Source organism: Galendromus occidentalis, unplaced genomic scaffold, assembly GCF_000255335.2.
Source record: "Galendromus occidentalis unplaced genomic scaffold, Mocc_1.1 scf7180000077504, whole genome shotgun sequence".
Classification (NCBI taxonomy): Eukaryota; Metazoa; Arthropoda; class Arachnida; order Mesostigmata; family Phytoseiidae; genus Galendromus; species Galendromus occidentalis.
Genome location: NW_003805492.1, coordinates 663,848 through 689,966, shown reverse-complemented (window position 1 = coordinate 689,966; position 26,119 = coordinate 663,848). Strand labels below are relative to the sequence as shown.

The 26,119-nt window shown below is 51.2% G+C and overlaps 7 protein-coding genes across 7 annotated transcripts; 5 read left to right on the top strand and 2 right to left on the bottom strand.

The window, feature by feature from the left end:
- Positions 1-3,978: 3,978 nt before the first annotated feature.
- LOC100898907 (protein stoned-B) lies at positions 3,979-11,455 on the top strand. Its single transcript, XM_029112464.1, is given in 23 exon segments — positions 3,979-4,050; positions 4,364-4,453; positions 4,695-4,754; positions 4,913-5,180; positions 5,275-5,371; positions 5,503-5,668; positions 5,756-6,108; positions 6,217-6,295; positions 6,348-6,419; positions 6,421-6,760; positions 6,869-7,030; positions 7,137-7,463; positions 7,567-7,677; positions 7,847-8,262; positions 8,387-8,657; positions 8,875-8,969; positions 9,059-9,211; positions 9,335-9,474; positions 9,572-9,992; positions 10,125-10,244; positions 10,373-10,586; positions 10,711-10,925; positions 11,093-11,455. Coding segments are annotated over 23 exon segments (4,395 nt in total). The 3' UTR covers positions 11,246-11,455.
- A 2,765-nt stretch (positions 11,456-14,220) lies between these two features.
- Positions 14,221-16,448, bottom strand: kri (uracil phosphoribosyltransferase krishah). Its single transcript, XM_003746817.2, has 6 exons — positions 16,199-16,448; positions 15,709-15,751; positions 15,504-15,573; positions 15,215-15,372; positions 14,827-14,992; positions 14,221-14,679 (listed from the first exon to the last, which is right to left on the bottom strand). The coding sequence occupies exons 1-6, from the start codon at positions 16,348-16,350 to the stop codon at positions 14,573-14,575; spliced, it is 696 nt and encodes a 231-aa protein (XP_003746865.1). The 5' UTR covers positions 16,351-16,448; the 3' UTR covers positions 14,221-14,572.
- A 243-nt stretch (positions 16,449-16,691) lies between these two features.
- Positions 16,692-18,117, top strand: LOC100905011 (uncharacterized). Its single transcript, XM_003746820.1, has 4 exons — positions 16,692-16,909; positions 17,076-17,225; positions 17,318-17,507; positions 17,710-18,117. The coding sequence occupies exons 2-4, from the start codon at positions 17,128-17,130 to the stop codon at positions 17,794-17,796; spliced, it is 375 nt and encodes a 124-aa protein (XP_003746868.1). The 5' UTR covers positions 16,692-16,909; positions 17,076-17,127; the 3' UTR covers positions 17,797-18,117.
- A 1,614-nt stretch (positions 18,118-19,731) lies between these two features.
- LOC100898618 (kelch domain-containing protein 3) lies at positions 19,732-21,284 on the top strand. The gene has a single exon (XM_003746857.2). It carries the CDS (start codon positions 19,760-19,762, stop codon positions 20,984-20,986), a length of 1,227 nt encoding a protein of 408 aa, XP_003746905.1. The 5' UTR covers positions 19,732-19,759; the 3' UTR covers positions 20,987-21,284.
- Positions 21,208-22,334, bottom strand: LOC100904722 (uncharacterized). Its single transcript, XM_003746818.1, has 4 exons — positions 22,117-22,334; positions 21,830-21,962; positions 21,576-21,722; positions 21,208-21,473 (listed from the first exon to the last, which is right to left on the bottom strand). The coding sequence occupies exons 1-4, from the start codon at positions 22,272-22,274 to the stop codon at positions 21,348-21,350; spliced, it is 564 nt and encodes a 187-aa protein (XP_003746866.1). The 5' UTR covers positions 22,275-22,334; the 3' UTR covers positions 21,208-21,347.
- A 297-nt stretch (positions 22,335-22,631) lies between these two features.
- LOC100898480 (gastrula zinc finger protein XlCGF7.1-like) lies at positions 22,632-23,688 on the top strand. Its single transcript, XM_003746856.1, has 2 exons — positions 22,632-22,809; positions 22,904-23,688. Exons 1-2 carry the CDS (start codon positions 22,632-22,634, stop codon positions 23,686-23,688), a joined length of 963 nt encoding a protein of 320 aa, XP_003746904.1.
- Positions 23,689-24,105: 417 nt separating this feature from the next.
- On the top strand, positions 24,106-25,487 carry LOC100904868 (NADH-quinone oxidoreductase subunit B). Its single transcript, XM_003746819.2, has 2 exons — positions 24,106-24,165; positions 24,736-25,487. Exons 1-2 carry the CDS (start codon positions 24,144-24,146, stop codon positions 25,371-25,373), a joined length of 660 nt encoding a protein of 219 aa, XP_003746867.1. The 5' UTR covers positions 24,106-24,143; the 3' UTR covers positions 25,374-25,487.
- The last annotated feature ends 632 nt before the right edge of the window (positions 25,488-26,119 follow it).

Sequence of the window (26,119 nt, the reverse complement as noted above, 5' to 3'; positions counted from 1 at the left end):
TTCCTGACCTCCGCATGATATGGAAGATATCGTTCAGCGTATTGGATCTCCAGGCAGCGATGAATCGTCATTCAGATGATTCGCAGTCAAGCTCCGACTAGCTCCATACCGGCTCCCTCGTTATAGAGGGATGCTCTGAATCAAATACCTACGCGATCAATGATTCCCAGCTCGTCCTAACTCTCCTTTTCGTCGGACCCGCGACGTCCACGGAAATCACCTGCGATGATTCATCGGGTACTCACTCGGAACTACGACTCATCGTGACCCCCATACACTGGACTCGGAAGCCGCGACGACCATCGGATCTAAGGTGACGAGCTTGCACGCGACAGGTCGTCTGGATGTGCTGAGTCGTTCTGGGAACAGATTCAAGCGACAGGTCTATGTACATGCGAAGGCCCTTAAGGCCGTTCGAATCGCAGAGCTATCTGTCGTAAGATGTACCGATACATCGATTCTTCTTCCTGCGAATTCGCCTGATTTCTCGACGTGATTACTCGCCAATGAGGCTGAGGAAACGGCGGGATCGTTGCTTCCAAGTTATTCAGACTCCTCGACTTTCACTGCCTGTCGAATGTCAGCCCTCGGAAGCTTTCCTCCTCCTCACCGACGGAATTTCGCCGAAAATGCACTTTCCATCGCTTCCCGTGGAGTGGTCGTAGACCTCAGAGCAGCAACATCATTCTGAATAGGAATTGCGTTACCGGAATGTCGCCTGGGATGTCGAAAATCCACACCGAAGACGGCGGAAAGGTAATATTCAGAATGCATTTTACAATCGTTCGCCCGGGGAGCAGTCGCTCAACTCGTGGTCCCAGAGGGGGGCATATTCCCAACCCTAAGAGACCTTCGCATATATGGGAAGTCTCTTGGGAGGGCGGATCGCGATGTGAATTGCGGGGCTATCAAGGCGAACGTTTCTTCGAAGTGCCCCCGGGAGATTCGTGATCAAACGAGCCGAAATGTATACGGAGCGCGCACGTTTGAGAAATGAATTTCAGACGATCCTCAGGGTCCGCGAGACGTGCCAACTGAATATCTGGGGAGAATTGCTCAAAGCAGTCTAAATCATGTTTCTCCGAGGCTTTCCGAAGCGTAATCCCGGGAAGGCGTGTCCATGGACGCGAAACATTTCTGCGCGTCAGGTCGCAGTTTATCCCGGGGAACCCGCTCGTCACAGCTCGAGAATACACTCAAGCTTCCATTGATGGGGAGCGGATTCGGGTTGAGGATGAGTGGGGACACAAGTTCCATTGGCGGGCTGATGAGGGAAAGATGGACGTCGTGGAGCTCTGCGTCACAAAGCTCGTGACTACGTATCTATCTAATTGTAAGACAGGCTCACAGCGATCGGGCTTGTCCCGCTCCCGAACCCTAAACTCGGAAGCCACGATTCGGATGTAGACGTCTTAATGTGATGAAGCAGACAATCGAGAAGCTCACTAAATACAATAGGCTTCCGTTAGCCAAGTAGCGACTCTGTTCCGCTTCGACTTATGCGAAGATGTCCCGCGATGAGGAAGAAAGTCCCGCGATGGGGAAGAAAGTCCCGCGAAGGGTTGGGCGAGAGGCAGGATGATCCTGGGTGACGGACCGTGGGAACATGTAGATGCATCAAGAGATAAGTTTCATGGATTCAAGAGCCGAGACGGTGTAACTCCGATCCTATCGTTATATCAGCAAAAATCAGCCCTGGAATCGGAGGGTACACTCGAGAGGTAGATCGCCCGATCCGTTCCCGAGTCCGAAGTGAGCGAATCATCATCGATGATGCCGATATCATGCGTATCGACATTTGTGAGGGTTCACCGAGATATTTAGTTCTGGGAGATTCGACGTCGCGCAGTTCTTTTGGGCATTCAAGTCTCTGGATTCGATTTTCAGAGCCGCGAGCTCGCTCCATCGAGAGTCGAGGAGGAATCACATGAGCGGCGAGGCGACCCTTTCAGAAAAGTGAGATTTTGTTTCACCAATTCTATCCACCAGGAGAACCAGAGGTCCTATCTGAGACCCGATCGGTAAAGGGGAACAGGTCGGAATCCTTCCCAGCATAGGTCGGCTTTTGTCAGAGCGTGGGTGATTGAGCTCTCCCTAGCCGTGGCCTCGTGGAGGGATCTCTTTAGCAGAATGTTCACCGCCGAGAATCTTTGGTGGCAGATCGAGGTTGTCATCACCGATCAAAAGCCGATATGTTTTGGGAGGTCTCCCGAGTCCGCGGACGCTCTCGAACGAGTCCTTGAGACTTGAGAGGCCCAGCGAGACCGAAATCTACTTCATCTGAATGATATCTACATGTATAACTTCTTGCCAGAGCAGAAGCGTCGACGTACAATATTTACTCGTCGGGTCCACAAATCCACTAGGGACCAGCTGTAGGACACATATTGGCTCCCTCTGTACATATCAATCACCTTCATGGCTACATTAGCAAGTAAGTCCTGAAGCATAGTGCTCGAGCACGCGAGCAAGGTCCTGACTCATCCGGCTCCATCCGCGAAGGACATCGGTCTCAGTCACTTCGGTCACTATTCTCGTGTCCTATGTGATATAGGAAGGGATGATATCCACGATCTCAAACCGCCGCGATGATCACGAAACCTGCAGAAGATAGCCTCCGGTGATCGTGGACTACGAAAGAAGTCCCGCATGGCAATCACTCCCCGGTGCTTCTCGAAGAAGCTCCTCTGACAGGCGTCTGCTGCTCGCTCAATCCGGAAGGAATGCTCGCCCAGTAAGTTCGGGAGAAGATATCAGGAGGAACTGCGAAGATTATTAGAGCGCGGGACCTATTACAGGTATTATACAATCACGTGCCCTCGAAGCAGAGATGTTTCCCGAAAGCTCTCGATAGCGGCACCGATTCGTTGGGGGAACAAGCGCTGGACCTTGCCCGCATACTTGCGCCCCTATCGGTGAGGAGAGACTATTTCGTGGAAATATAATTTCCAGCACAATGGCTCATGCCGCACCCTCGCCGGATGTCTGGAGTCGCGCCATCGGTATCGCCGAGCGTGACAACAGGGAAACTAGGGCACTCGGTTTCAATCCACTCATTCCGACTAGTTCGCCGCTCATTTCGCCCAACGGGAGGTCCGAGGACCGAAACTCGCATGGCTTACTCTCCGCGCAGTCGCCTCGGCCGCCCGAGGGCGCTGGAGTACAAGGGAAACAGGAGCCCCGAACTCAGGAGTCTCGGACTGGCTGACTGTACGCCATCTTGCTTCGGAGGGCGCTTACATTGACTGGAGGGTACGTGAAAGTGGAAGCCTGAGTTAGTCATTCGACGGCGTGGGAAATCGCGCGTTCCTCGGGAGATTTTCTGATCCCCACGGAACATGACGTCGTAGGACAACCCTTGCCCGATAATTGTACAAGGTAGGCACGGTCTATGTAACCGAGAAAAATTCGGCTAGGTCAAACGGGAGATGAGGGATAGAATGGCTAGTATATCGTCGAGGTTCGCAGACATTCTATTTACCTGGGACAGCGGAGATTCGGAAGCCTATAGGGGTGGGAAATGGGACTCTTGGGACACCCATCAAGCATCTATCCGAACCAGGCGAATGCGGAGTCGTCCGACACTATCCGGATAGAATGGAAAGCGGGATTCTCGTCCGATTGACAAGCCTTGTACAGGATTCGATTGACCGAATTCATTCGCACCTGAGTTTCACGCCCAGAGGGCTCACCTACCAAGAAGATCTCGTGCTCGCCAAATCGTTGCTGCCTCCCATTTCGAATTTGTTTGAGAAATTCATGCGGATGACTGGTTGCCAACTTTCCTGCGAGAAACTCGGGTAGTGGGGACCCTAAGAACTTTTCAATAGACCCCCCGAGAGATTCGAGTCAGGCATGAATGAGGAAATTGAATGAGCGGAACGTGCCAGTGTCGACGAACTAAAATGGCATGCGGGAAATTCGGCAGGTGTGGATGAACTTTGACGAGTTCTTCCTGTGGCTGATTTCTTTCGAGGGATGTCTAAGGTTGCAAAAAGTGGATTGAAGTTCGTAAAGAAGAGAGTAGCTGGACATAAGCGCTCGGCTGAGGTTAGTGCTATCAGGAACCGCTGGCATGGCAATTGGAGACGTTTTCCGATTTTTTTTCCCGTTGGAAAATTCACACGTTCGCCTGATGAGGAACGCGTTGTAGAGCGAGATGCCGCTGAGTGCTTCACTTTCATGATTATTTAGGACGCTTATCGATCGCTCTGGCAGCTCTCGAGCTCCAGAGGAGACAGAGAATCAGTCCTGCGAAGAGGTTTCCCGCATGCTCGAGATAGACGGTGTTCGACCTAATCGAGCGCGGCGGAAATGCCTTAGACGAGAGTCAGAAGATTCAACACGTGATTTTCCTTCACAGGATATCGAGGACGAGGCGTACGAGAGAGAACTCGCTATCCAAGCGGCAAGAGAAGCCGGACTCGCGAGCAACGTCCACCCGTCTCATCAGGTACTCGAGAATGAACACTTCCACTTCGTCAATGGGAAATGAGACGCACTTTGAATGCTTTCTGAAGAGGTCTAGGGTCTAGGTTCGACGGGATGAGCGACTAATTCGATGCTGGGAGCTTTTCTCCACGTCGGTGCGACGCCTGTGTCCACATCGGCTCCTGTGAATATGAATAGCGCGGGCGCTCGGATTCCGTCTCCTCTGGATCCACGCGCCATATTCAAGACCGAAAATTTTCCAGGCTCAGACCGTTCTCCCGCCGAAAGCGGAAGAAGATGAACTCGCTACCGCTCAAGCCGCCGTGCCTCAAGATCCATCGGTTAGTTCTCGACGACTAGACGCCTTCAGCATGAAGCCGTCGTGGCATCGATCGCCTCCTCGACCTGATGACACCGGGAAATATTTTCGCGACGAGCTCACATCTGACACGGATGATTATCTCCTCTCGTGATCATTGAGCCTAGTCCGCTGTTACAGGTGAAAAAGTCGAGCGAGGATTGGGAGTTGTTCAACAAATTATTGGGCAAGGTCGAAACCACTGTGCAGTCGACCAGACAGACCATCGAGAAAGTCGAGGAATCATCAGTGGTGGAAGAAATTATCGAAAAAGAGAGAAAATCGCAAGTTGTGGTCCCCGAATACAAGGGCATAAAATCGTTTGAAGAAGCGAAACGAGAGAAAGAAGAACGAGAGCGGGAAGCACTGAGGCAGCGTCGAGACGCCGACGGTTTGTACACAGATCTCCCAAATTAGGTCACTCAATTCTATTGTCTCGAAGACCACATCATCTGACCTTCAAGACCGGGTCGCTGGTATTACAGATTGGGAACGTGCTTTTGAAAGTACTGCCAAGAAATCCGATGATCTTTTCCTCGGCGACTCCGACGAGCAGTCCAGACTCCCCTTCGCTAACTTCGGGTTAGTTCTGAATGAGAGAAAACATGACGAGTTTCATCCCGGAGTCCGGGACCTCGGGACGTTTCTGTACCCGTGACGATTCCGGTTGTGCGCGTGAAGAGAATCCTCAAGTCCGCCCGATTTCCATTCAGCTCTTCTTCCTCATCTTCCGCCAAACCGAATATACCTGCTGAAGTCGATCCTTTCGACACCGCATTCATTGCTCCGATCCATAACACAAGCGCAGACCCAGCCGCGTCTCTGAACTGCGAACCAGATCCTTTTGATACGAAGACGATCGACGCCCGTATCGAGGAAGTGAGTCGATTTTTCCTTCAACCGAATCATACGCAGGTGATGATGGGATATGATATCGATAAAATCCTCCTGTTGCTGAATCTGCAGGTTGAGAAGCAAACCCAGCGTAGAATGTCCCTGTCTGGATCCGCGAACCCCTTCGGAGCTCCCACTGGAGTTCAGGCCGACCCGAATCCCCGCGCGCGTCCGCCGTCGCGACCCACGGCGGGCTCTTCCTTGTTCAGCTCTACCGAGTGTTCACCCGTAGAAATCCCGGATGACGTACAGAATTTCTTCAAAAATCATTCACGAAGGTCATCCACAAATCCTTTCGACCCTCCTGAAATCGCGGCGATCGAGCCGCTTAGCACTGAGGACACCATTCGTACCGGTGCAGCTCTCCTCCAGGCGATTGCCAGCGAGTTCGCGAACAAAGACGATGACGAGGACCTCTTCCACAAGTGAGTGGGCTGGACCCATCGACTGCTCTAGTCGACTGTTTCGTTGTAACGCTATTTTCGAGCCGAAGTTCAAATCCTCGAGTTGATGAACGGGCGAACCCTTTGCAGGACTCTCGCCAGTAAAGGTCAACTGCCACCTCCCTCTCCGATGAGCCCCTTCTCTGATACAGAGAATCAGGATCAGAACGTCCAAATGCTCTTGGACATCGGCAACTCGAGTGGGAGCAGTGCCTTGAAAGGTGATCCCTACTTTCGAATTTTCGTTTTCTCCTTCTGAGCCCAGTCTTCAGGATATCCACTAAGCCGTGATGGAGCTCATAGTCCACGAGGCTGCCGGCGATTAAGTAAGCGGTGGCGTCTTCCACAGCGACGGAAGCTCCGGTCGATCCGTTCACGGGTTCAGGAGCGCCGACCGTGGGCGCTCCTCCATTAGCTCCGCAAGCTGTGCCTGCGGCAGCGCCACCAACTGTCCCCGCGGACGCGTTCCAGCTGGCTTTCGGCAAGAAGAGTATTGACCTGGACGATGTGCCCCCGCAAGCCCAAACAGAACTACCCCCTGGACAGGTTCCTCAGGCCTTACAGAGCGTGAAGGATTCCTTTGACCCCTTCAAGGGACGTCAACAAGGCCTCGAGTTGCCCACGAATATTCCAGGTGAGTTCGAAGCTCGTCGCTCATTGGATGTGCGGGATGATGTTGAGCATGGCAGGTGTCTGGTGGTTCCGAGCAACGGGCTTCATAATACGATTTTTGATCCGACAGCTCCAGTTTCCGGAGCTCCGACTCCGGGCTCGGACGTATTCGACAACGAGCTTCGTCAGCAGGAAGAGGAGCTCTTCGGTTCCAAGACCTCTTCGGGGGTGAAGTCGCCCCCGGAGAGACCCGCCGGACCGCCGAAACCAGTGCAACTAGCGAAAAACGAAGGTTTGTTCAAGAACTCGTTCATAGTTACGGAAAATTATATTCTCATCCGAGAGGCACTTGCATCTCCGATGGAAACTAGAATACTTATCCCGAATTACGGTCACAGCTCGACGTCGGAGTGCGCCACGGGACGAAATCACTCAAGCGGGCAGCCTACCCATCGCCCCGCGTGTTCTGGATGATACGAACCCGTTCTCCCCGAAAAATTCCCCTCCAGACTCCACAATAGCTCCTATCCCGAAAGTGCCCAGTGTTGAGAAAACTTTCGATCCCCCTCTAACGACGCCACTTGCGGAAGTGACATCACCGGAGAATTCGACGTCTATTGCCGCGTCAGACCGCAGAGGGTCTCGAGACTCGAACCCTTTCAGCCCTACCGCGAGTTTCCCACCCGCGCCGGTTGGAATCAACAATCCCTTCGGCATGGACTCCGGTTAGTCGGAAACCGTTTTTTATCTTTCCATGACCCCCGATTGAAGTTCTTGGCTTCTCATACCGATCGGAACAATGGAATCTCAACGCGGAATCAATTCCAGACGCGGCTCTTCCTGCGACAGAATCGTTTTCTTCCGCGTATGTCGCGCCCCTCGCAACGACGCATACCTCTGGTGATCCGTTTGATACGTCGTCGATCATTCCTGCTACCGGTGAGTGCCACAACAAAATCCCAATGTTGAGTTTCGAATCGTCCATTCCCGAGAAATCGAGTGGAATCTCGACGAGACCTTCTTCCCACCGCAAGAGCACTTCTCTCAATTGAGGTCTCGGGTGATTGGTCGACCGGAGCTCTTCATGGCGAATCCGCATACCTTGCAGATAAAGGTACCTTAGACGCTTTCGCATCGAAATTCGCCGGGACGGGCGGAGCGTCAACGGCCAGTGATGCTTTCGGTGGGGTTGGGGACGTGGATATCAGCGGAGGCTTCGGAGGAGACGGTTTCCAGAGTGACTCAGATTACCTCGGCGACGGAAGCATCCCTCTGCCTCAAGTACCCGACAACACCCCTGTGAAGAGAGCGAATTTCGCCGATTCCAAAGATTCATTCGATGACGACGATGATGACGAACAGGAACACATGAAGATCACGATCAGACCGAAACTCCGACCTCTCGGCATCTCCACCGGGGTGCCGACGTTGGCAGCACCTCCGAAGCTGCTCCCGCCGCCCAAGAGCCCTCTGCGACAAGCAGGCTATCAAGTGCAACCGGATCGCTTCAATCCGTTCGAAAAGGTGCGCAATCAATTCGCCGATTTCATAAGACAATCCTCTCCTTTACGTATCCCTTCGATCAGATTTTGGAACGACATCGTGGAGGTCCCGGCCGTGAATGATGGAGACTCTCCTCTTTGAACAGGGATCCCTGAGAACGGCGCAGGCGGCAGATGACCAGCTCTTCAGTGCATTTGAAGACGCTCTGAACGATACGATCACCGTGGACGTCAAAGAGGAAAATTTGCCCCCGGCTCTCGGCGAATCGGGCGCGAAACAAGCCGAACCTCTCTCCCCGTCGACTCCTCTATTCGACGAAGATACCTCGCAACCTCTACCGGAATGGAGACCGAAGAGGGATCTCAATGACGGTTGGGAATTCTATCTCCGCTGGCCCAACAAGAAGAAATTCACCGGTAAGAGCTCCGAGCGATCATTGAAACAAGTTTACGAAGAATCTCCGCTAAGGAACTCGATCTCGAGACGAGCGATCCTTCGGCGCTGATTCTGATGCATAACTCTCGGGGCATGACACTTTGCTTTTGTTCGAGTAAACACTCGAGATAGTGGATTACGACGATCAGGCCGAACTTTACAAGCCGGAATCCCGTAAATTTTCGAAACTCTCCGAAGGCACCCGGTACTGGAAACCCGTGTATGTGAAGTTCGCCGACACAACAATCCTCTGGGTGATGAACAAGAAAGACGATTCTGACCCAATCCAAGAAGTACGTCGATTATCTGCATCCATATTCATAGGCTCCGATGATGAGGACGCGATGCTTGAGAGTTGATCACGGATATCTGGCTCTTGTAGGTGCCTCTCCAAGGCTGCTACTCCTTGTCGGAGATGGCCCATCAACCGCTGGATCAGTTCAAGAAAATCTTTACCATCAAGCTCCAGTACACCTTCTACAAGGAGACCGTCGGCGTCCGTAAAGGCCAAATAGCCAAGATAATTTCGGGACAGGTAGGGCTCAGTCACCGTATATCGAAATACCGTTGTGGATAATGCTTGAAACTTCCGCCCAGACAGCTCTGGAAATGACGCTCTCATACTCGAGTTCATCTGACTCAATGCGTCAAATTTAAGGTAAATTCAATGGGATCGGTAGCGAAGCTAGGTCTCCCACTGCAACACGCTCCACAGCTCACAGAACTACTGAAACTAGGAACCGCCGATATAGAAACCGTGCGAACATTCGTGCAAGTCATCGAAGACGTCCTATACGGGTGAGCAACGATCAACAATGGGCCTTCTGGAGAATGTTCTGAGATGTCTCCCGCACTTGATTTGATTTTGGAATGACTCCATCCTTGTCCCTCCCAGACTGCAGATTCACCGGGACCGTGCTTTGACATACAAAGCCGAGGAAATCCAAGCGATGGTCGTCGACGAGTACGCTGTGACCGTGGACAAGACGGGACACGTCTGTTCGCAAAAAGCCCGAGTTCGGCTGTTCTTCTTGGCATTCGTAAACGGAATGCCCGACGTCGAAGTCGGCATCAACGAACTCAGTCGTCAGGGCAAAGAAGTCGTTGGGAGACATGACATCATGCCCATCGTCACCGAAGAATGGATCCGAGTGGAAAACTACGATTTCCACTCATGCGTTGACCTTGAAGAATTCGAAAACAGCAGAGTCATCAAGCTCCGACCACCCGACGCCACTTTCTTCGAGCTGATGCGTTTCCGAGTGCGTCCGCCTCGTCAGAGAGAGCTTCCGATTCAACTGACGGCTGTGCTCAAGGTGAGAGGATGAAGTAGTTATCGCCCTCGGTCGGAACGATTTCATATCCATGAGAATAGACTCAGCTCTCCTGACGAAAGTCTCCTGTGGCCCGAGAATGTGCGGGTTAAATTATTATGCCTCGCTCTGCAGGTCAACGCACCGAAAGTGCAATTGAAAGCTGAGGTACTTGTGCCCGGATATTCCTCGCGGAAGCACGGTCAAATTCCCTGTGAAGACATTGCAATGTTCTTCCCGATCCCCGAATGTTGGGTGAGTTCTGCTCGGAGAGGCTCTGCGAGTTTCGGCTTCGGAGAGCTTCTGAGAAGCTGTTCTATAACGATAGGATCAGACTCTTGGTTAGAAGAGAGAGACGATGAAAACCTCGTTCATCGGTGCAGGTATATCTGTTCCGCGTGGAGAAACATTTCCGCTACGGTGCGCTGAAAAGCACCAACAGACGCCACGGGAAAATCAAAGGTCTGGAGAGGATCATGGGCGCCGCTGCTGGCGGGAACATCGAGAAACAGCTCATAGAGGTCACCGCTGGCCAAGCGAAATACGAGCCCGCACACAGGGCCATCGTATGGCGAGTGTCTCGACTGCCCAAAGAAGGTCAGACCTCTGTCCGTCGGGGTCTCCACTCCATGGATTCTAATACTGGAGGGTGTCCAAACGCATTCAGATCCCACTTTCTAACAACCGATCGTCTCGAATCTCACGATGCTTTTGTCCCCAGGGCAAGGTGCATACACACAACAAATGATGACGGTCGATTTAGAGCTCACTTCATTCGATCAAATCCCTTCTGAATTCGAAAGCGATCTCAGAGTCGAATTCACGATGCCGGCGTCAACTGTTTCGCACACAACAATTCGCTCGATATCTTGTCCGACGGACGCCGATCTTCCCGTCGAAAAATACTGTCGTTACATCGCAAAGCACGAATACAATGTGAGTGGAACGCGGTGAGCGCGATTCCCCTACCGTGCTCTCCTCCCCATCGCTCCGCTCATTCCTGTGCATTCAAACGATCATCACGAGTCCACGAAGCTGCGAGTCTTTGCGTCATCCTTGAACATTATCGATGGAAAGCGAGCTCATGGATATTTTATCTGCAGGTGGAAATGGATGTGCAAATCGGCACTGGTCCCATGGAGCCCACTCAACCCGCCGTCACTCGCGTCGAGGCCAAGCAACCCGTGCCCGGAACACCGCCGGCCATGGTGCGGCAAACCGAGAACGCGGGTTCTGATTCCGAGTACTCTGATTAGAGTCATTGAACGTTGAAAGGAGAAATATATTGTCTGCCCGGCGATCCCACGAATACGATCGCGATACGAACAATAGGACGCCATTGCATTCAAACGTATGCACAGCGTAAAGTCTCCTGACATGATTGTCGCAAGTGCCACTTCACCTTTACGCAATCACACATAGTGTCAAGTGGAAGTTCAAGCTTTTGATGAGCCGCGCAGTACCGAGGGATATGGCAGCGAGGAGCCTGATGTAGAATCGGACTGCGATCAGTCTTGGGACTACGACGACGACGAAAAGGATGGGAATCGCAGCTCGGGACCGAAATCGCATGATCTTGAAAAGCTCTGGCTCTCTCATGTCTTGATCGATGTCTATAGCGAACTAGAAACCTGGAACAAATCTCTCGTGACGCTTTGTTCTCATGTGTCACGATCCCTTGTGTCTTCGAGGAGCCGAATCGGCCCTCTCGCTGTTTACGGATAGATATCTGAGGGATCTTATCCATCGCTGCTAATCGGACTCTTTTAGACTACTCCTTGTCGCTGTCTGCGGAGCAGATACGCTAGCTTCCATCAGCGGAAACCCGTGAACTCCATTGCGAATCCGTAGGAAATTATTTCCAGACCGTAAATTTCCATTGCTCACTGTCGCCTCCTGGATAGAACTCAATCGATTTATGATTATCCCCGTCGGGTCGTCACAGAGACCTGACGATTCGGTTAGATTGCACGCGGGCCTCAGATCGTTTCCCGAATTTGGAGAAGTCCTCATTCCGAAAAGTAGCCGGAAATACCATATGAGCCCTTTTCACGCACATTAAGTACCAAGCGTATTGTTTGATGATTCGCGGACTATCTGGACCATGGTCCTACTTACAGCTGAAGACGACAGGAGCGAAAAGGAAATCGCCACGATTGCGTTTGGGTCTAAATAGAATGAGCCATGCCCGTCACCCTCTAATGCGGCTGGGCCTTCTTTTCATTTTGTACACGCATGTTATATGTCGAATATTGCGGTTTCCGTTCATTTGGATGTCTTGAGAATCTGGTACTGTACATATAAGTTCTTCGCGGCTCAATTAAGATATTAAGTCGGTAGAATCTCTCAAGAGCGCCGATAGACACGAAGGATGCTTCATTTCTTTCTTTCTGCAGATATTATTACTGTTGATGGAAGCTCACGGAATCCTGACCCGGAAATGATTGCTGGCTCTTAGATGAGCTCGTATCGACTCGGCAGATGCGTCGTAATTTGTAACTGCTGACGAAGACTCTCCCGAGGACCGACCTTCAAAAGGCACAGAATGTCGCCTCATGTTGAAGATTCCGATCTCAGGGGGAATTGTTCCCAGTCAACAAGTCACCCTCTTTAGTGAGCTATAATTTCGCTAGAAAAAAAAGGGCATGATGAGGCCCTGACTTACCGGAAAATATACCAGTGAATATCACCCGCGAGAAGTGAGAAAGTTTGTTATATTCCCCGATTGATTGTTTGTTGATGTTGAGAGACCGAGTGTGAGTTTTTGTTGCAGTCGTTGCGTTGAGCCTCTATGAGCATGGATCCGTCAGGGGGGGGGAGACCCCACGACGGCGGTCCGGCAATAACAATCGGCTTCCGCATGAAAGTTCCGACTCTAAATGTCTGCTGGAGAACTCGAGATGCTGCGACGCAAAGAGCATTGCATCCGAATTAGTCCAGTTGATGTTGTATCAGTGAATTATATGGTCTATACACTTTTTAGGTCCGTTGATCGGACTGTGATAGTTGTCGAGGAACATCACGATGATGCATATTATCCATGGTACGAAATCACCTGTTCGGAGATCAACCTCAGAAATATCTCTCAGAGACCGTACCCAAGTGAAAACAATGACCTGCAGCGGATAAATATTTGTGGAATGTGTCGGAGCCAGGATACGGGGGATACCTTACCCTCATGTTACAGCACGGAACTGGAAATTTAATCTATAGTCACGGCAGATTTGTAGAAGACATACAATAATGATAATAATATCAACAATAACTGTGTGAGCCTCTGTCGGAAGCTATTGCAGACTCCCTCATACATGGAGAAAACCGCGGAAATAAAACGAATTCACGGTTGAGACTCGTCGACCTGGCTACATTCGTTCTGGTCCGGTGCGCCCGAAATCCACTCATAGAGATATAGAGAGAGAGAGAGTAGTATGTCACCAATACCGAATCCTTTCGCCATCGCATTCGAACCTCTTGCAGACCTGACACGGAAAAGGCAGCGGAAACGTCAGGCTGTCGAATGGCCTTGCAGACATGCAAGGATAGTGAGCGAGGTGAAAAGAGAGGATTCGCAGAGAGTAGAGCATATAAAGGTGAAAACGTAGGAGCGTTTATTACGGCGGAGTCGGTCCGATCTGAAGCTCAGACTCGATATAGAAACTTTATGTCAGATTTTTATCGATTTTCCTGTTTCCCCGACAGGATAGGCCTATACATGCCTCTGCGTCGTATATACACTGATATTCAAAGATACCCTGTCGTTCTGGAATGAAAGCTTTAGGTCTCGAGGAAGTCTCTCATCCTTCAGAAGTTCTCTCTTGAACCCCCCCACCGTATCGCAAGTCCTATGGCAAAAAGGATGTCACGAGCTCGTATCCGGGAAAGGGAGTTTAGAGGGATGCTGATACCACTGGAATCAGGAGAGAATGCTCTTTCCTGTAGAGAAACCACCAGCTGTGGATTTGAGTCCCATAAATCATGTTCCTCAGGGTCAAGGAAAAATGATCATTAAATTTCCGATGCTCGAGCATCTGTCCCTGCAGCCAGATCGAAGGAAAAACCCCGGCTTGCGGATATCAACCTGGAAGAGAAAGAAGTTTGCTATCAGACGACATCGGCAAGAAACTTTCATCTTTATTGATCCTCGACCGAATGCGTTCGATTCAAGTCGTGTCGTGTCCGTAAAGCGATTGAAGCAGCCAGGCGAAGAACCATGACAATGTCGACCAAGGCTTCAAAAACATCATCAACCGTGGTGCGTTGTGTCAACAGCGAGCGACCGATCCGGGGTCGCAACGACGAAGGACTAACATTGTGTTATGAGGAGCTGCGACCGATATGTTTTCCCTCTTTCTTTCTCTTCAATCCTTCCTCCAGCTCTTCGTTTCCGCCTAGCTCCTCCAGAAAGACTAGATTGTTCCGGTAAAAAGAACATCGCTCGGCGACTATAGCGGAGCGAGATTGTTCCGCGGTGGGATCGATGTAAAATGCATAAAAATGGCAATTGTGTAAATCTGACTGCGAGATTCCTAAGGGATCCTCGGTTCTGAATTCGAATCGAAGGATCATCGTTGACTGAAGTCAACTCAGTCTGTACCAAAGTATTTCTGTCCGAAATGATTGGGGGCCACGGGATGGACCTCGGTCGTCAAAATTGTGAGCTGAGGGAACGCGTCCGTCACGCACTTGACGGCTGGAACGAGAAGTTAATTTGCTTAAGTTTGATGATTGAGGGCTCGGAGAGAAGGAGGGCGCTCAAACGCACCCCCAAATGATGAGTCGGCTCGAATAGATGGGCAGAAAGATTTTTGATCGATCCAACGGCGGAGTAGAGGCATACCTTTTGGCGTACAAAACAAATTGAGCAATATGATATTCTCGGCTTTGACCCCATGATCCCGAAGTACCCTGGTCGCCTTGATGATCGTGTTGCCGGTCGACATGATCGGATACATGAGAAGGACTCGACGGCTCGCCACGTCTTCGGGGAACTTGGCGTAGACAACCTGAAACTCGCGGAACACGCACATTACACCGTTTGTCGGGATTGCTCCGCGGGACGAAGAGATCTACACTTGAGGTCAGGATTAGGCTGCGCGCCTGAGGACCTGCATCCTTCAAGCAGGTCGACTGCTGCATCGTGAAAAGATTGCCAGGTTCCGAGAAGGTCCAACGAGGCGAAATATACCGTAGGGCGAATTCTACCATTGATCGACCGACCGACCCACCTTGGCTTCATGCGTGTCTTCATTGGATTGGATGAGGATTTTTCCGATGCGGATGCTCCGACAGCAATCTCTCAAGCCTTTCTCCATGGCCTCGCCCGACCTCACTATCGACACTCCGCAGCCCCCCTTAACAAATCGGAGTCCCTCATACGTAGCTCCTGATAAGCAGATGGAGGGAAAAGTACAAATAGAGAAGTACAGCTACACGATGAACCTCTTGACCTATACCTATTGTGTCATGATCGATAAGCAAAAATCACGACAATTTCCGGGCAGGCTGGAAACATACCGATGGGGGTTATCACAGTTTGTGGCGTGTAGGGAAAATGATTGAGGCCTTCTTCGACAACCATCCGTATCTGGAACGGTAGAAATTCGACCGAATGAGACCGGCGCTCATCTCGCGAGCAAGCCGCTCCTGGAGCGCTTCTTTCGATCAGAGCTAGAGGAGGAAGTTCGCTTTCCAGGGCAATGTCTCAGTTATCTGTACTCACGAGTCTGTCGGCGTAGAAAACAAAGTCTCCCCGTGAGGTGTTCCTGGAATAATAATTTTGTGAGCTCGTGATAATTCTACCATGGAAACGGAATAGCCCGAAAAACCATTGCGTCGACCGCGACGCGGAGCGGCGCAAAGTTCAATCGCAGCATACTCGGCAGCGGTATCATGTCCATGCGCCGGTCATTGCGGTTAACATTTTCTATCACGATGAATACGCGACGGACGCCGAATTATCCGACGAGGCGACTGCACCGAGCTTTAACATTCTGGGTTCCTCTCCCGAGATCCATTCCTTGTCAAGCTGGTCGGTCGGGGATTCGCCTGAGGCTCCATCACCTCAACCAGCATAACCTGTCGGCACTTTCCAGTCAGCTGTTCGGCGAGGATCGGCGAAACTCTCGGAGTGTCACACAGGAAGCTCACGATTTGGGAATTCAGCGCGATGAGAATATCTCATCAATATCTGAATCGCAGAACTCACTCACTTCTCTCTGATGATCGTTTGTAGTTCTCTCGTTTGATTCGTGATTGGGATCAGCTTCACATTGTTCGAGATAGGCACGTCGCGCTTGGGCTCCTTGAGCGGACTGTGTTCCTCTTGAGGGACCACGTCCGGCTTCACCTCCGCCACTGGCATTTTGTGCAAAAAAAAGAAAATCTACACAGAGGGTGAACGATAAAACTACGAAGCGATCTCGTGTGGCGGGCTGAGGCACACGAAGAGAGAATGGAAATGTTTTCGCCGCTCAAGTGATCACAGCCGCTCTAGGGGGCGCTGCCGAACACCATCACCAGCTCTCCGCTCTTCGAGTCTGACGACAATGAGACGGCGGGTCAACTCCGGCACGAAATCAAACAGGATGACTCCGTGGTTCAGGAAAGCTCTGAGCCGGGGATCCGGGGGGAATTCAAGAGAGACAAATAAGCGAGAACGAGATCGTGAATTTTCTTCGGAGGAATTCTATGTGGAATCTAAGGAGCTCTTCCCCTCTTGGACTGTTGCGTTATCTTCCACAGGCTTCCCGCTCCCACTTCCCCCGCAACACCGGAGGCCCCGCTCTTTCGGATTCGGAGGAGGGCTTCAGTGTTGTTCCCCACCACAAGAGACAAGCTCGACTTGCGAGCGACCATGTTCCCTTGAGTGTTCAGAGTATCGGCACGCGCAGCGAACACAATTGTAAACTGTGATTCCGAAGGTTTGTGAAGCGACGATACGGATCAGTCCGAAGGACTGCCATCGTTCCTGCCGTTGTCCAAAAATTATGGGGGAGAATCGTCTCGATAAGCCAAGCTGCCAGCCGAAGGTTACGACGTATCTTAAGGACTTCTGAACTTCGCAAAAGCTTCTTTCGGTACTTCCAGTGCCATGTGAAAAGGCCTATCGTTCGCTTCGGCGAGCCCAACAATCGAGGACATGTCCCCAATGGTGGCGATGGTTTTCACCATTATTGGAGTCGTACTAGCCGTAGCCGCATACCTCTGCAAAAGAATTCAACGAGTCAAGCGGGCCAGGTTTGTTATTCCTCGCCTGAATTCTCAGTATCGAATTCGTCACGGGCATCTGTTCGAGAGATAATTGAAGCCCGAATCAGTGATAATTCCAGGCGCAATGGCTGGAAGTATTCGCGAGTACCCACACAAGGCGGTGCACCTGCAATCGGAACGGTTCCAAACAATTCCAGTACACCCGGCTTCCAGCCCGCACCGCAGTCCGAAACGGACTGCCTCGTCAGAGCATCGTCCTCCGACGAATCGTCCTCAGAGGCCTCCACAGATCAACCTGCAACTATTCAGGTGATGCGCACGATAATTTCCTAGGGGAAAGTCATTCGCCTCACCAGAAGGGGGGACCCCTGTGTCTGTAGAAGCATAAGGGTCACCTCGAGGCCTCATCAAGTTTCGGACTCAATTCTCGTACCCTCGTAGGCGAATTATTCAGGTTATCGATCGCCCTTGCATCCGCCGATGATACCACGATAAAAACCTTCGCTTGCAGGTCGAGACCGAGATGATGAACAAGACGGGTCCCAAGAACAGCCGGAAGTTCGTCGAGCAGGAGACCGACGAGGAGTTATTGCAGTAAAAATGTACAAGCAACGTCAAGCTCCTTCCCGTTAATGTCTGTCATCTTCGCCCAAGGCTTCAATGAGCTCCCGGCACTCGAACGGAAGTGTTCTGTCTTCGCCGGGGGCATCTGACTCCACTCCTCGGCTTGAATTGACGGGAGGGGTTTGTAGCATGAGCACAGGTCGCGAACGAAAAACTCCGATATAATCGATGACAATCGGTTTCAGGCTGTGGAGAGGCAGTCTCCGAGATTTTTCAGAATCATCTTTCAGTCCCGATCACTGTCAGCAGCGTCGGTATCGCCTCGGGGACACGGAGGTCTCATATCACGTCTGCGCATTTTTTCCACTTCTTTTTCTCTGTCTTTATCCGATCGAGAAGGTGGTCTTTGATACGAAGGGAGAATTTGCGATCAGATTGCAGAGGGAGCTCCCGCCGGATCGATACGGGTTTTCTTCGTTGAATATAAAGAGATCACGGCAAAGAGACTGGGAAATAAAGTAATTTTATTATATCTCTGTATCGCTGGTCTTCCATTGGAGGCGGTAATATCCTGGAAATTGTTCAGACATTTGTGTGGATTTCCATTTTGATCTAGACCCGGCGATGAGAGTTTGAAAAATTATTCAATCGTTGAGTAAACTCCCGTTGTTCTGAACAATTGGAAAATTTGCATATTCACATTCCTATCGAAGTTGGAATAATTGTGAGAGCAATTCTTGCTACTTTCGATCTGACTCTCGGATCGGAACCCTGTTGTATTCGTGGTTATCGAACGACGAGATTCCGTATGGATGGTTTCCGATGCTTAACGAGAATGGAAGTCATCTACGCGCGGCTGATAACGCTATTCGTAGTTCAGTTCGTATTGGATCACGTAGCGGCCTATACACCAGTGTCTCCGCGTTTCAAGAATGTCTGCGCGCTGTCCCCTGAAAAGATCGAAGCTCTCATCTCCTGTGGTGAAGATTTTGCCAAAGCTGACGGTCAGATGGGTGTCGTGGAAGCGTTCGATGCTATGGTAAGCATTGTTGAGGGTCGGAAATTCTCCCATATCGGTCATCCATCCTGATATTTTTATCCTCAGCCATTGACAACCTCGATCCCTAACCTCAAGAACTCTGATCGTCTGTCTGTGTCGAAAGTCTCTTCTCGGAGCCGATCTCTCCGTCGAACAGTGACCAAGAACTCGGCGAGTACCTTCACTTTACAGATGAAACAAGTCGGATCTCTCTCGCGAGCCGATGTGGTGAAAATGGCATGCCGATCTGTCGGAGATGATGGAACGATTATAATGGCTGAGTACATGGACACAGCCCCTGCTTCTGCAGGTGTCGGTTATTTCAACAGCATGCTGTCAGCCTGTGGATACGACGGATAGTTCCGGGAATATGGCCCGTCATCCTCGAAGTCTATTCTGCAACAAATGGAATTCGGAACTCATTAGCTCGTGGGAGGGATTCTTGGGAGAAATAGCGAGCATGGAGAGTAGGGAGAGGCTTTTGACGAATTCCTCAAGTCCGGCGATTCGTGATGCGGAGTGCCCAGCTCTATTCGGCGGCGCAGACGGGGACCGTTCTGAGTGAACGACTGACCTGTATCCCAAGAGTGTACGTTCCTACGCAAACCCCTGTTTGGCCTGGCAATAAAAAACCAAATGGATGTGCGAGCTCTATCCACCTCATTCTCTTGTTCGTTCTAATCGTCACGGTCAAAAGACACGAGCATTTTAACGATTTCCCCGATTGCAGTCCTCGTCTAGCCGATATTGGTCCCGTTCTCGAACTTGATCGTCGAATCGATTCGATATCAGAGCATCGGGAGCTAAGCGATCGGCGCGTCGTACTTCAGCAGCGACGTCGCGTCGTCTCGAGCATGTTCTCAGAAAGCACGCTCCACGTCGGATGTGGACGCCAGGCTCCGCATGATCGCGGAGAAACAGTCGTGGTTCTGCTCAGATCGTAGAGGAGTTGCTCGAGATGGATCCTTCGAAGGAACTGGTGCGTGGTGGATTCCCAAATCCCACAGAAGCCCAACCAGAAGCCAAAGGATTTGGCCATCAGTGGATCGCAACCCTCGCCGGCCCACAGCTGACGGGTCACGCCTCGACCCTGCTCGGGAAGTTCATATACATTTTCGGAGGCTGCCGTCTGCAAAACCTGAGCCGAGACCACGAGCCAATAGAGATCCTAGTCCTGAACACGGAGACATTCCAATGGAAGATACTCGACCCACCGAAGCAGCTACCGGAGGAGACTCCATTCATGCGCTTCGGCCACACAGTCGTCGAACATAACGGATACGTCTATCTGTTCGGCGGTCGTAGTTCTCTGGAATTCTGCAGCGACCTGTTCCAATACGATCCCGTCGCTCATCTCTGGAAGAAGATCCGAACTCATGGCACACCGCCAGAATCTCTAGTTGGCCACACAATGAACGTAATCGGTGACGTCGCCTACGTTTTCGGCGGTCTACGCAACCACCAGAATAATTGTACTCAGCAGATGCTCGCCCTGAATCTACGGGATTTCCGCTGGTCCTTCGTGGCGCAGAACGGAGAGATTCCGTCAGCTCGTTATTTGCACCGCGCAACTGTGATCGACAAGAGAATTTACGTATTCGGGGGAAATTACAATGCCACTGAGAAGAGCCACTACGACGCATTTTTCTATTTTGACTCGGACACTCGGACGTGGCACAGAGAAGGCGCTCGCGAGGCGACGCCCCTCGGTCGGAGGAATCATTCAATATTTGCGTACAGAGGCAATATTTTCACCTATGGAGGCTGGTGCATCGAAAGTGAGGAAACCAGCGTCGACATGCGCCGTTTCGACACCCAAACAGGACGATGGGAGGAATTTGAAGTCGGAGTTGGGGCTCTCGACATTCCATCAGGCCGTAGATCTCACACCACCGTCGTAGTGGGAGATCGCTTGTTTGTGATTGGAGGCATGGTGCTAACCGAGGACGACTGCTTGAACGTGACATTCGACGACAATGACGACGACGATGATGTCCGCCTTCAGGATTTACGGAAGGACAACTTCGTAGTTCTCGATTTTAGACCCTCACTGAAGACATTATGCATGACAGAAGTTGCGCGAAACGATTCCGATCGGAGCGAGCTCCCGCGGAACGTCCGACTGCAAATGTCCCGAATGTTCGATGGAGGGAATTTGGCGCGCGTAATCGAGCGGGGAAAATGATTTTCTCGGAAAGTATTCATTGTGAAGGAGCGATTTCGAATTCCTGAATCTATTGTGTGAAACCAAAAACAAAAAGCGTATAAGCTAAAACCGAATTCAGATCCGTCCGTCGAGAGCAGACTTGTGACTACGAAGACGGAATTCCGGCTCTCGACGTTTTTCTTCGCAGGACAATTGACAGAAAAGAAAACTCTCGGGAATAGAGGAAAATCACACCGATTCAATTTTGAGAAGGCATGATGCATGTATGCAAATATACTCGATGTTCGAACTATGTTCAGGTCGTTTCATCACATCGCAGAAAGATCGTATTTGATTCGTGGTGGATATACATAGTTACAGTTTACGGGGAACATTCATTTCAGCTCCCCTGCCTTTCCGATCGCTTCTTCTTCTTTCTACGTTTCAGTTTCCCTCCTTCGGGAAGTTCCCTGGAATGAACTTTCGGCATATCGGATCCGAACGGGACGAACCGTTGACAGGCATCCTGAAACCCGAAGATTCCGAACCTCAGATTCAGTCGACTTCAGAGAGCTTCTCGGATCGCTGGAGCCTAGCGTCACCGAATTACTTGAATGAGGGAACTTACGGTGCGTGGAGCGCTTCGTTTATCTTCGGGAAGGGCGAACTCGAGCTCTGGAACTTCAATTCGTTCACGGAAGCTCACTGTCCCTGCCAGGCGCATACGAACCGCAACGGCTTCGAGGTCCTTGTGAACCACGACTGCTTGGTGTTCCTGAAAGAATGCCGAAGAAAATTCATTCCGGCATCCCGCGAATCCGAACAAACGAAATCGAGCACAGACATGATCTTCGACATGCGTTCTAGAGAGCTCGAGGCTACCTTTCTCGTTCTAGTCGCAACGTCGTATCGTTTGCTTCCTGACGGTATCACACACTTGTTCTTCTTCACTTTCGCTCCCTCGAGATCCTCGGGGTCAGTGTTCGGAGGCACGGTCACAAGCCAGAGCCGTTTTCTGGAAGGGAATGAGAGCTATGTAGCGACAGTTCCTCGCAAGCCGAGAATTCGTCACACTTCGATTTTCCGGGAAGGATTCACGTGACCACTTCCTGTGGCTCAGAAAATCGCCCAATGCCATCGAGGGGCCACGAGTCAGGGTGGGAACAAACCTCCTTCCATTCAGATCGAAGAACATATTATGATCCACTGCCGGTACGAGACTCGGGCTGAAGTCTTGAGGAACTTTCACGTCTGCCAGCGACACCGAACCAGTGTACGACATCGACGCTTCCTCCATGATTTCAGATTCTGAGGCATTGGGAGACATGACGGACGTCGGATATCACTGGTATCTGTTCCGTTTACTTCTCCGAATACTGATTCTCCTCTACTACAGAAAGCACATGGTGCTGTTGTTATGATTGAGGATTTCAGGAGGCGCGGGAAGTTCAAACGCGGCGCTATTGTGAAGCTTCGTGTCTCCACTCGCCCGTAGGATTGGCGGGCATTCATCGCCGCATGAGCGGAGTTTTATCAATCGCGCGAAAGCGAGGCGCTCGCTCGCATCGGTGAGTGCGAGAAGCGAGTTTCGCGATTGACGAGCCTCATGCTTTCTCCCGAGTGGTGATTTTATTCCGAAAGTGATTTTTAAACCGGAAAAGTGATTTCCACGGGAACCGGAAGAATGGCCGCGACAGACTCCAAGGACTTCCAGAGCACGGTGCTCGGACTCTACCCAGATGACTCTGATACAATCGCTCCCGTAGATTTCAGTACGGGAGGCAGTGGATGGTCAGCGGACATTTTCGTGAAACGGGAAAGTGTATCAGACGAGGGTGGGAGCAGCTGTGAGGACAGGACAGGTCGGTGAGAATCGTTGACATTCGATATTGAGTCTTTTCCAATCCCCAGTCAGAGCGCTAAGAGAAACCCGCACTGAGAGCTCATACCTTCCAGACGATCACTTCCCCGGATGCACCTGTTGTCGGTACTGCGACAAAACCTTCCCTCATCTCTCGAGATTACGCCAACACGAGTTGACGCATAAAGCGGAGAAATGTTTTTCCTGCTCCAAATGCTCGAAGAGCTTCTCGAGGAGAGACACACTAACGAGACACGAGAGTACCCACGAAGAGAGGGAGCTCCTCATATGCGGGGCCGAAGGTTGCGGTCAGAAGTTCATCGCGGCACGGTATTTGAGAGCTCACGAAAAGAGCCACGGTGATTTCAATGAGTCCAGGCGCTCCAGGAATAAATCACGGAAACCTCTCGGAGAGAAGCCGAGCAACGACGCGGACTCACGAGCGGAATATCCCCGAGAAAAATGTGACGTTTGCGGGCTGGAAACTCTCAGAGTCAACATGGCACGGCATAAGAGAACGTCCCACTCGCACGGGGAAGAATCGAAACTGAAGTGCGAAACCTGCGGATTGGTCGTTCGCGATCAGTGGCAATTGCGGGAACATCACAAAACAAAACACTCGAAAATCAAAAATTTGGAGTGCTCCGAATGTGACAAGCAGTTCAAGACGAGTAATGGCTTGCAGAAGCACGAACGCACACACCAACAAATCAAATCTCACGTCTGTCCGGATTGCGGTAAATCCTTCTTGCGCAAAGATACCCTCGACATTCACCGTCGGGTCCACAATGATGTGAGACCGCACATCTGCGAGGAATGCGCCGCTTCTTTCACACAAAGGGGTCATTTGATCAGGCATCAGAAACGATTCCACTCCTGATAGGCTTCATCGACGCATCGAGCAGACTCCCCTCTCGAGAATCCCCCATCGATTTTCCGACCGTCTTACATTTCTCCTGAAGCCTTCTATCGTCCTTCTTGGATTTTTTTTATTCAGCTTTCAAACCCCCGACGCGTCTCCGGGAGCTCGAATCAGCTCATATTCGTCCAGGAGGACTCTTAGCGGAAATAAAGTAACAGTCGACTGAGAGGATTCCTCGTTCTAATCAAGCAGATTTGATTATTATTAAGGTGGCTTCGGAGCATAAAATTCTGATAGTATGGCAAGTGCAGAGCGACTACATCTACGAGTTCTGGGGCGCGGCGCGCTGTGTCGGTTGAGACATTGAGACCTCGAAGCCCTCTAACTCAGTCAACGTTTGTTGCTGTTGCCGGGATCATCGTCAGCATTCAAAACATTGCCGTGGTTTCCATTGAGAGAGTACCACCACAAGGATGATGCTCGGGGTTGTTCAAGGTGAGCAGCGAATTTCCGCGTCGATTCTCAAGTTATCGACGCGATTGGAAAGCGCAGGCTCTAGCATAGATCGGGAGAGAATTCCCATGGCAGAGATAATCGATAGCCTCGGAGTCCCTCTGGGTTGATCTTCCCGTACCGCTACTGTCCACTCTAGACAGACTTCGCCTTTCCTACATTGCGCTGAGCCCCGACCACCCTAGGAGAAGATCCACCTCGGTACCTCAATTTAGAATCGCATACTGCGATGCATTGTCCTGCCTGGTCGATAAACTCCGGGAAATCGACTTTCCGATCCCCGGCCGCTTTGAGCAGTCAGAACACCTGATTGGCGTTCCCGGAGCGACAGCGTTTAATTGACACCCGCTCGATTGATTCTCTGCATGTCGTTTCGTCTCCGCATGAGTGGAATGGTTCAGCTGGCTGGAAATACTATCGGGACGTGAATTTAGGACCGGTGGTCTGTGTATAAACATCCTCCTGGATTGGTCGTACTTATCTGGATCCCACTGCATGCTTGAGGCGACACTCAATCCGATGCGACTTTTATCGGCTGATCGTTCATTCCAGGACATCTCCGACACTCGGCGGCGCTCAGCGCCCCGTGGATCCGTTCCCTCGGTACCTCTGCCGTGGCCGCTAAGAATCTAGAAAGGGTCGGAGCTGCTGTCCAGGTTTCTGACAAGGAGGGAATTCTCACCCGGGATGGTGTCTCGCCCTTCGATGTTCCGACGACGAATAAGGTCGACTACGCTCTCGCGCGGCTTGATGATCTCCTCAATTGGGGTCGGAGGGGTTCCCTATGGCCGCTGACGTTCGGCTTGGCGTGCTGCGCTGTCGAGATGATGCACATCGCCGCCCCACGTTACGACATGGACAGGTACGGAGTTGTTTTTCGAGCTTCTCCACGTCAAGCCGATGTGATCATCGTCGCTGGGACCGTTACCAACAAAATGGCTCCTGCTCTCCGGAAAATCTACGATCAGATGCTCGAGCCGCGATGGGTGATCTCCATGGGCTCGTGCGCGAACGGCGGAGGTTATTACCATTACTCGTACTCGGTGGTACGAGGTTGCGATAGGATCATCCCGGTCGACATCTACGTTCCTGGCTGCCCACCAACGGCCGAGGCGCTGATGTACGCCATTTTGCTGCTTCAACGGAAGATCAAGAGAATGCAGAGCGTACAGCTATGGTACAGGAAGTGAGTGTATATACCGAGTACTCGAGTCAGCTTTTCGGGGACGTGTAGGCACGTCATGATGTTGTTACTTTCTACGAGATTGAGGGGGGTTGAGAATAAAGTAACAGATAGGTTTCAAGTGTTCAACGACTCCTCCTTCCCGCTCCACGGAGTCGGGCATTCCCTCAGCTGCACGGCTCTGGAAAAGCGCTATCGTATGATCAAGAGTTCCTCGTTTATTCATCTTCAGGATTAGGAATCCTCTCACAGCGTTCAATCTCCTCACAGAATAATCATAATGATTAATAGTAATAATAGTAATAATAATGATCATGATATTCATAATTATATCCCTATTCATAGCGGTCTTGCTCGATTCATCGATCACATGTCCTCCTGATTCAAAGAATAATGTTCGGAGTCCCGACCCTCCCACCGATCCGTGAGACGAGCGCCCCCGCTCTCTCCCGATGAATTCCACTGCCTGATGATGGCATTACCCGATCCGGGAAATTCTTCCTCGTGAGAAACAATTATCACGATTCGAGTCACGGGGCCTCACCGAGGAGCGGGAGAATCTGCTCCTCGAAGATTCACATCCGGAACTCGATGGAAACTCACTCAACAACGGAGGCCAAATTCCGCCGACTCTTCAAAAAAGCAACAGTTGCCAGCCCCCGTCTCCTTTGGATTCCTTGCATTGAGAGTTGCTCGATGTTTATCGAAAAATAAACTCCTCACAGCGAGCGAACGTGAAGGTGAGCCTGTCAT

Coding starts and splice junctions, on each gene's coding strand:
- kri (XM_003746817.2), bottom strand. CDS start 16,350: ATGCCAGTGGCGGAGGTGAAGCCGGACGTGGTCCCTCAAGAGGAACAC. Junction 15,574..15,708: donor TTTTCTACGCCGACAGACTC/GTGAGTACAGAT, acceptor CTACCGTTCCAG/ATACGGATGGTTGTCGAAGA. Junction 14,680..14,826: donor TTTGTTTTGTACGCCAAAAG/GTATGCCTCTAC, acceptor TTCTCGTTCCAG/CCGTCAAGTGCGTGACGGAC.
- LOC100905011 (XM_003746820.1), top strand. CDS start 17,128: ATGTCCCCAATGGTGGCGATGGTTTTCACCATTATTGGAGTCGTACTA. Junction 17,226..17,317: donor CAACGAGTCAAGCGGGCCAG/GTTTGTTATTCC, acceptor TGATAATTCCAG/GCGCAATGGCTGGAAGTATT. Junction 17,508..17,709: donor ATCAACCTGCAACTATTCAG/GTGATGCGCACG, acceptor CTTCGCTTGCAG/GTCGAGACCGAGATGATGAA.
- LOC100898618 (XM_003746857.2), top strand. CDS start 19,760: ATGGATCCTTCGAAGGAACTGGTGCGTGGTGGATTCCCAAATCCCACA.
- LOC100904722 (XM_003746818.1), bottom strand. CDS start 22,274: ATGTCTCCCAATGCCTCAGAATCTGAAATCATGGAGGAAGCGTCGATG. Junction 21,723..21,829: donor TTGCGACTAGAACGAGAAAG/GTAGCCTCGAGC, acceptor GCATTCTTTCAG/GAACACCAAGCAGTCGTGGT. Junction 21,474..21,575: donor AACGAAGCGCTCCACGCACC/GTAAGTTCCCTC, acceptor TTCGGGTTTCAG/GATGCCTGTCAACGGTTCGT.
- LOC100898480 (XM_003746856.1), top strand. CDS start 22,632: ATGGCCGCGACAGACTCCAAGGACTTCCAGAGCACGGTGCTCGGACTC. Junction 22,810..22,903: donor CAGCTGTGAGGACAGGACAG/GTCGGTGAGAAT, acceptor CATACCTTCCAG/ACGATCACTTCCCCGGATGC.
- LOC100904868 (XM_003746819.2), top strand. CDS start 24,144: ATGATGCTCGGGGTTGTTCAAG. Junction 24,166..24,735: donor GATGCTCGGGGTTGTTCAAG/GTGAGCAGCGAA, acceptor CGTTCATTCCAG/GACATCTCCGACACTCGGCG.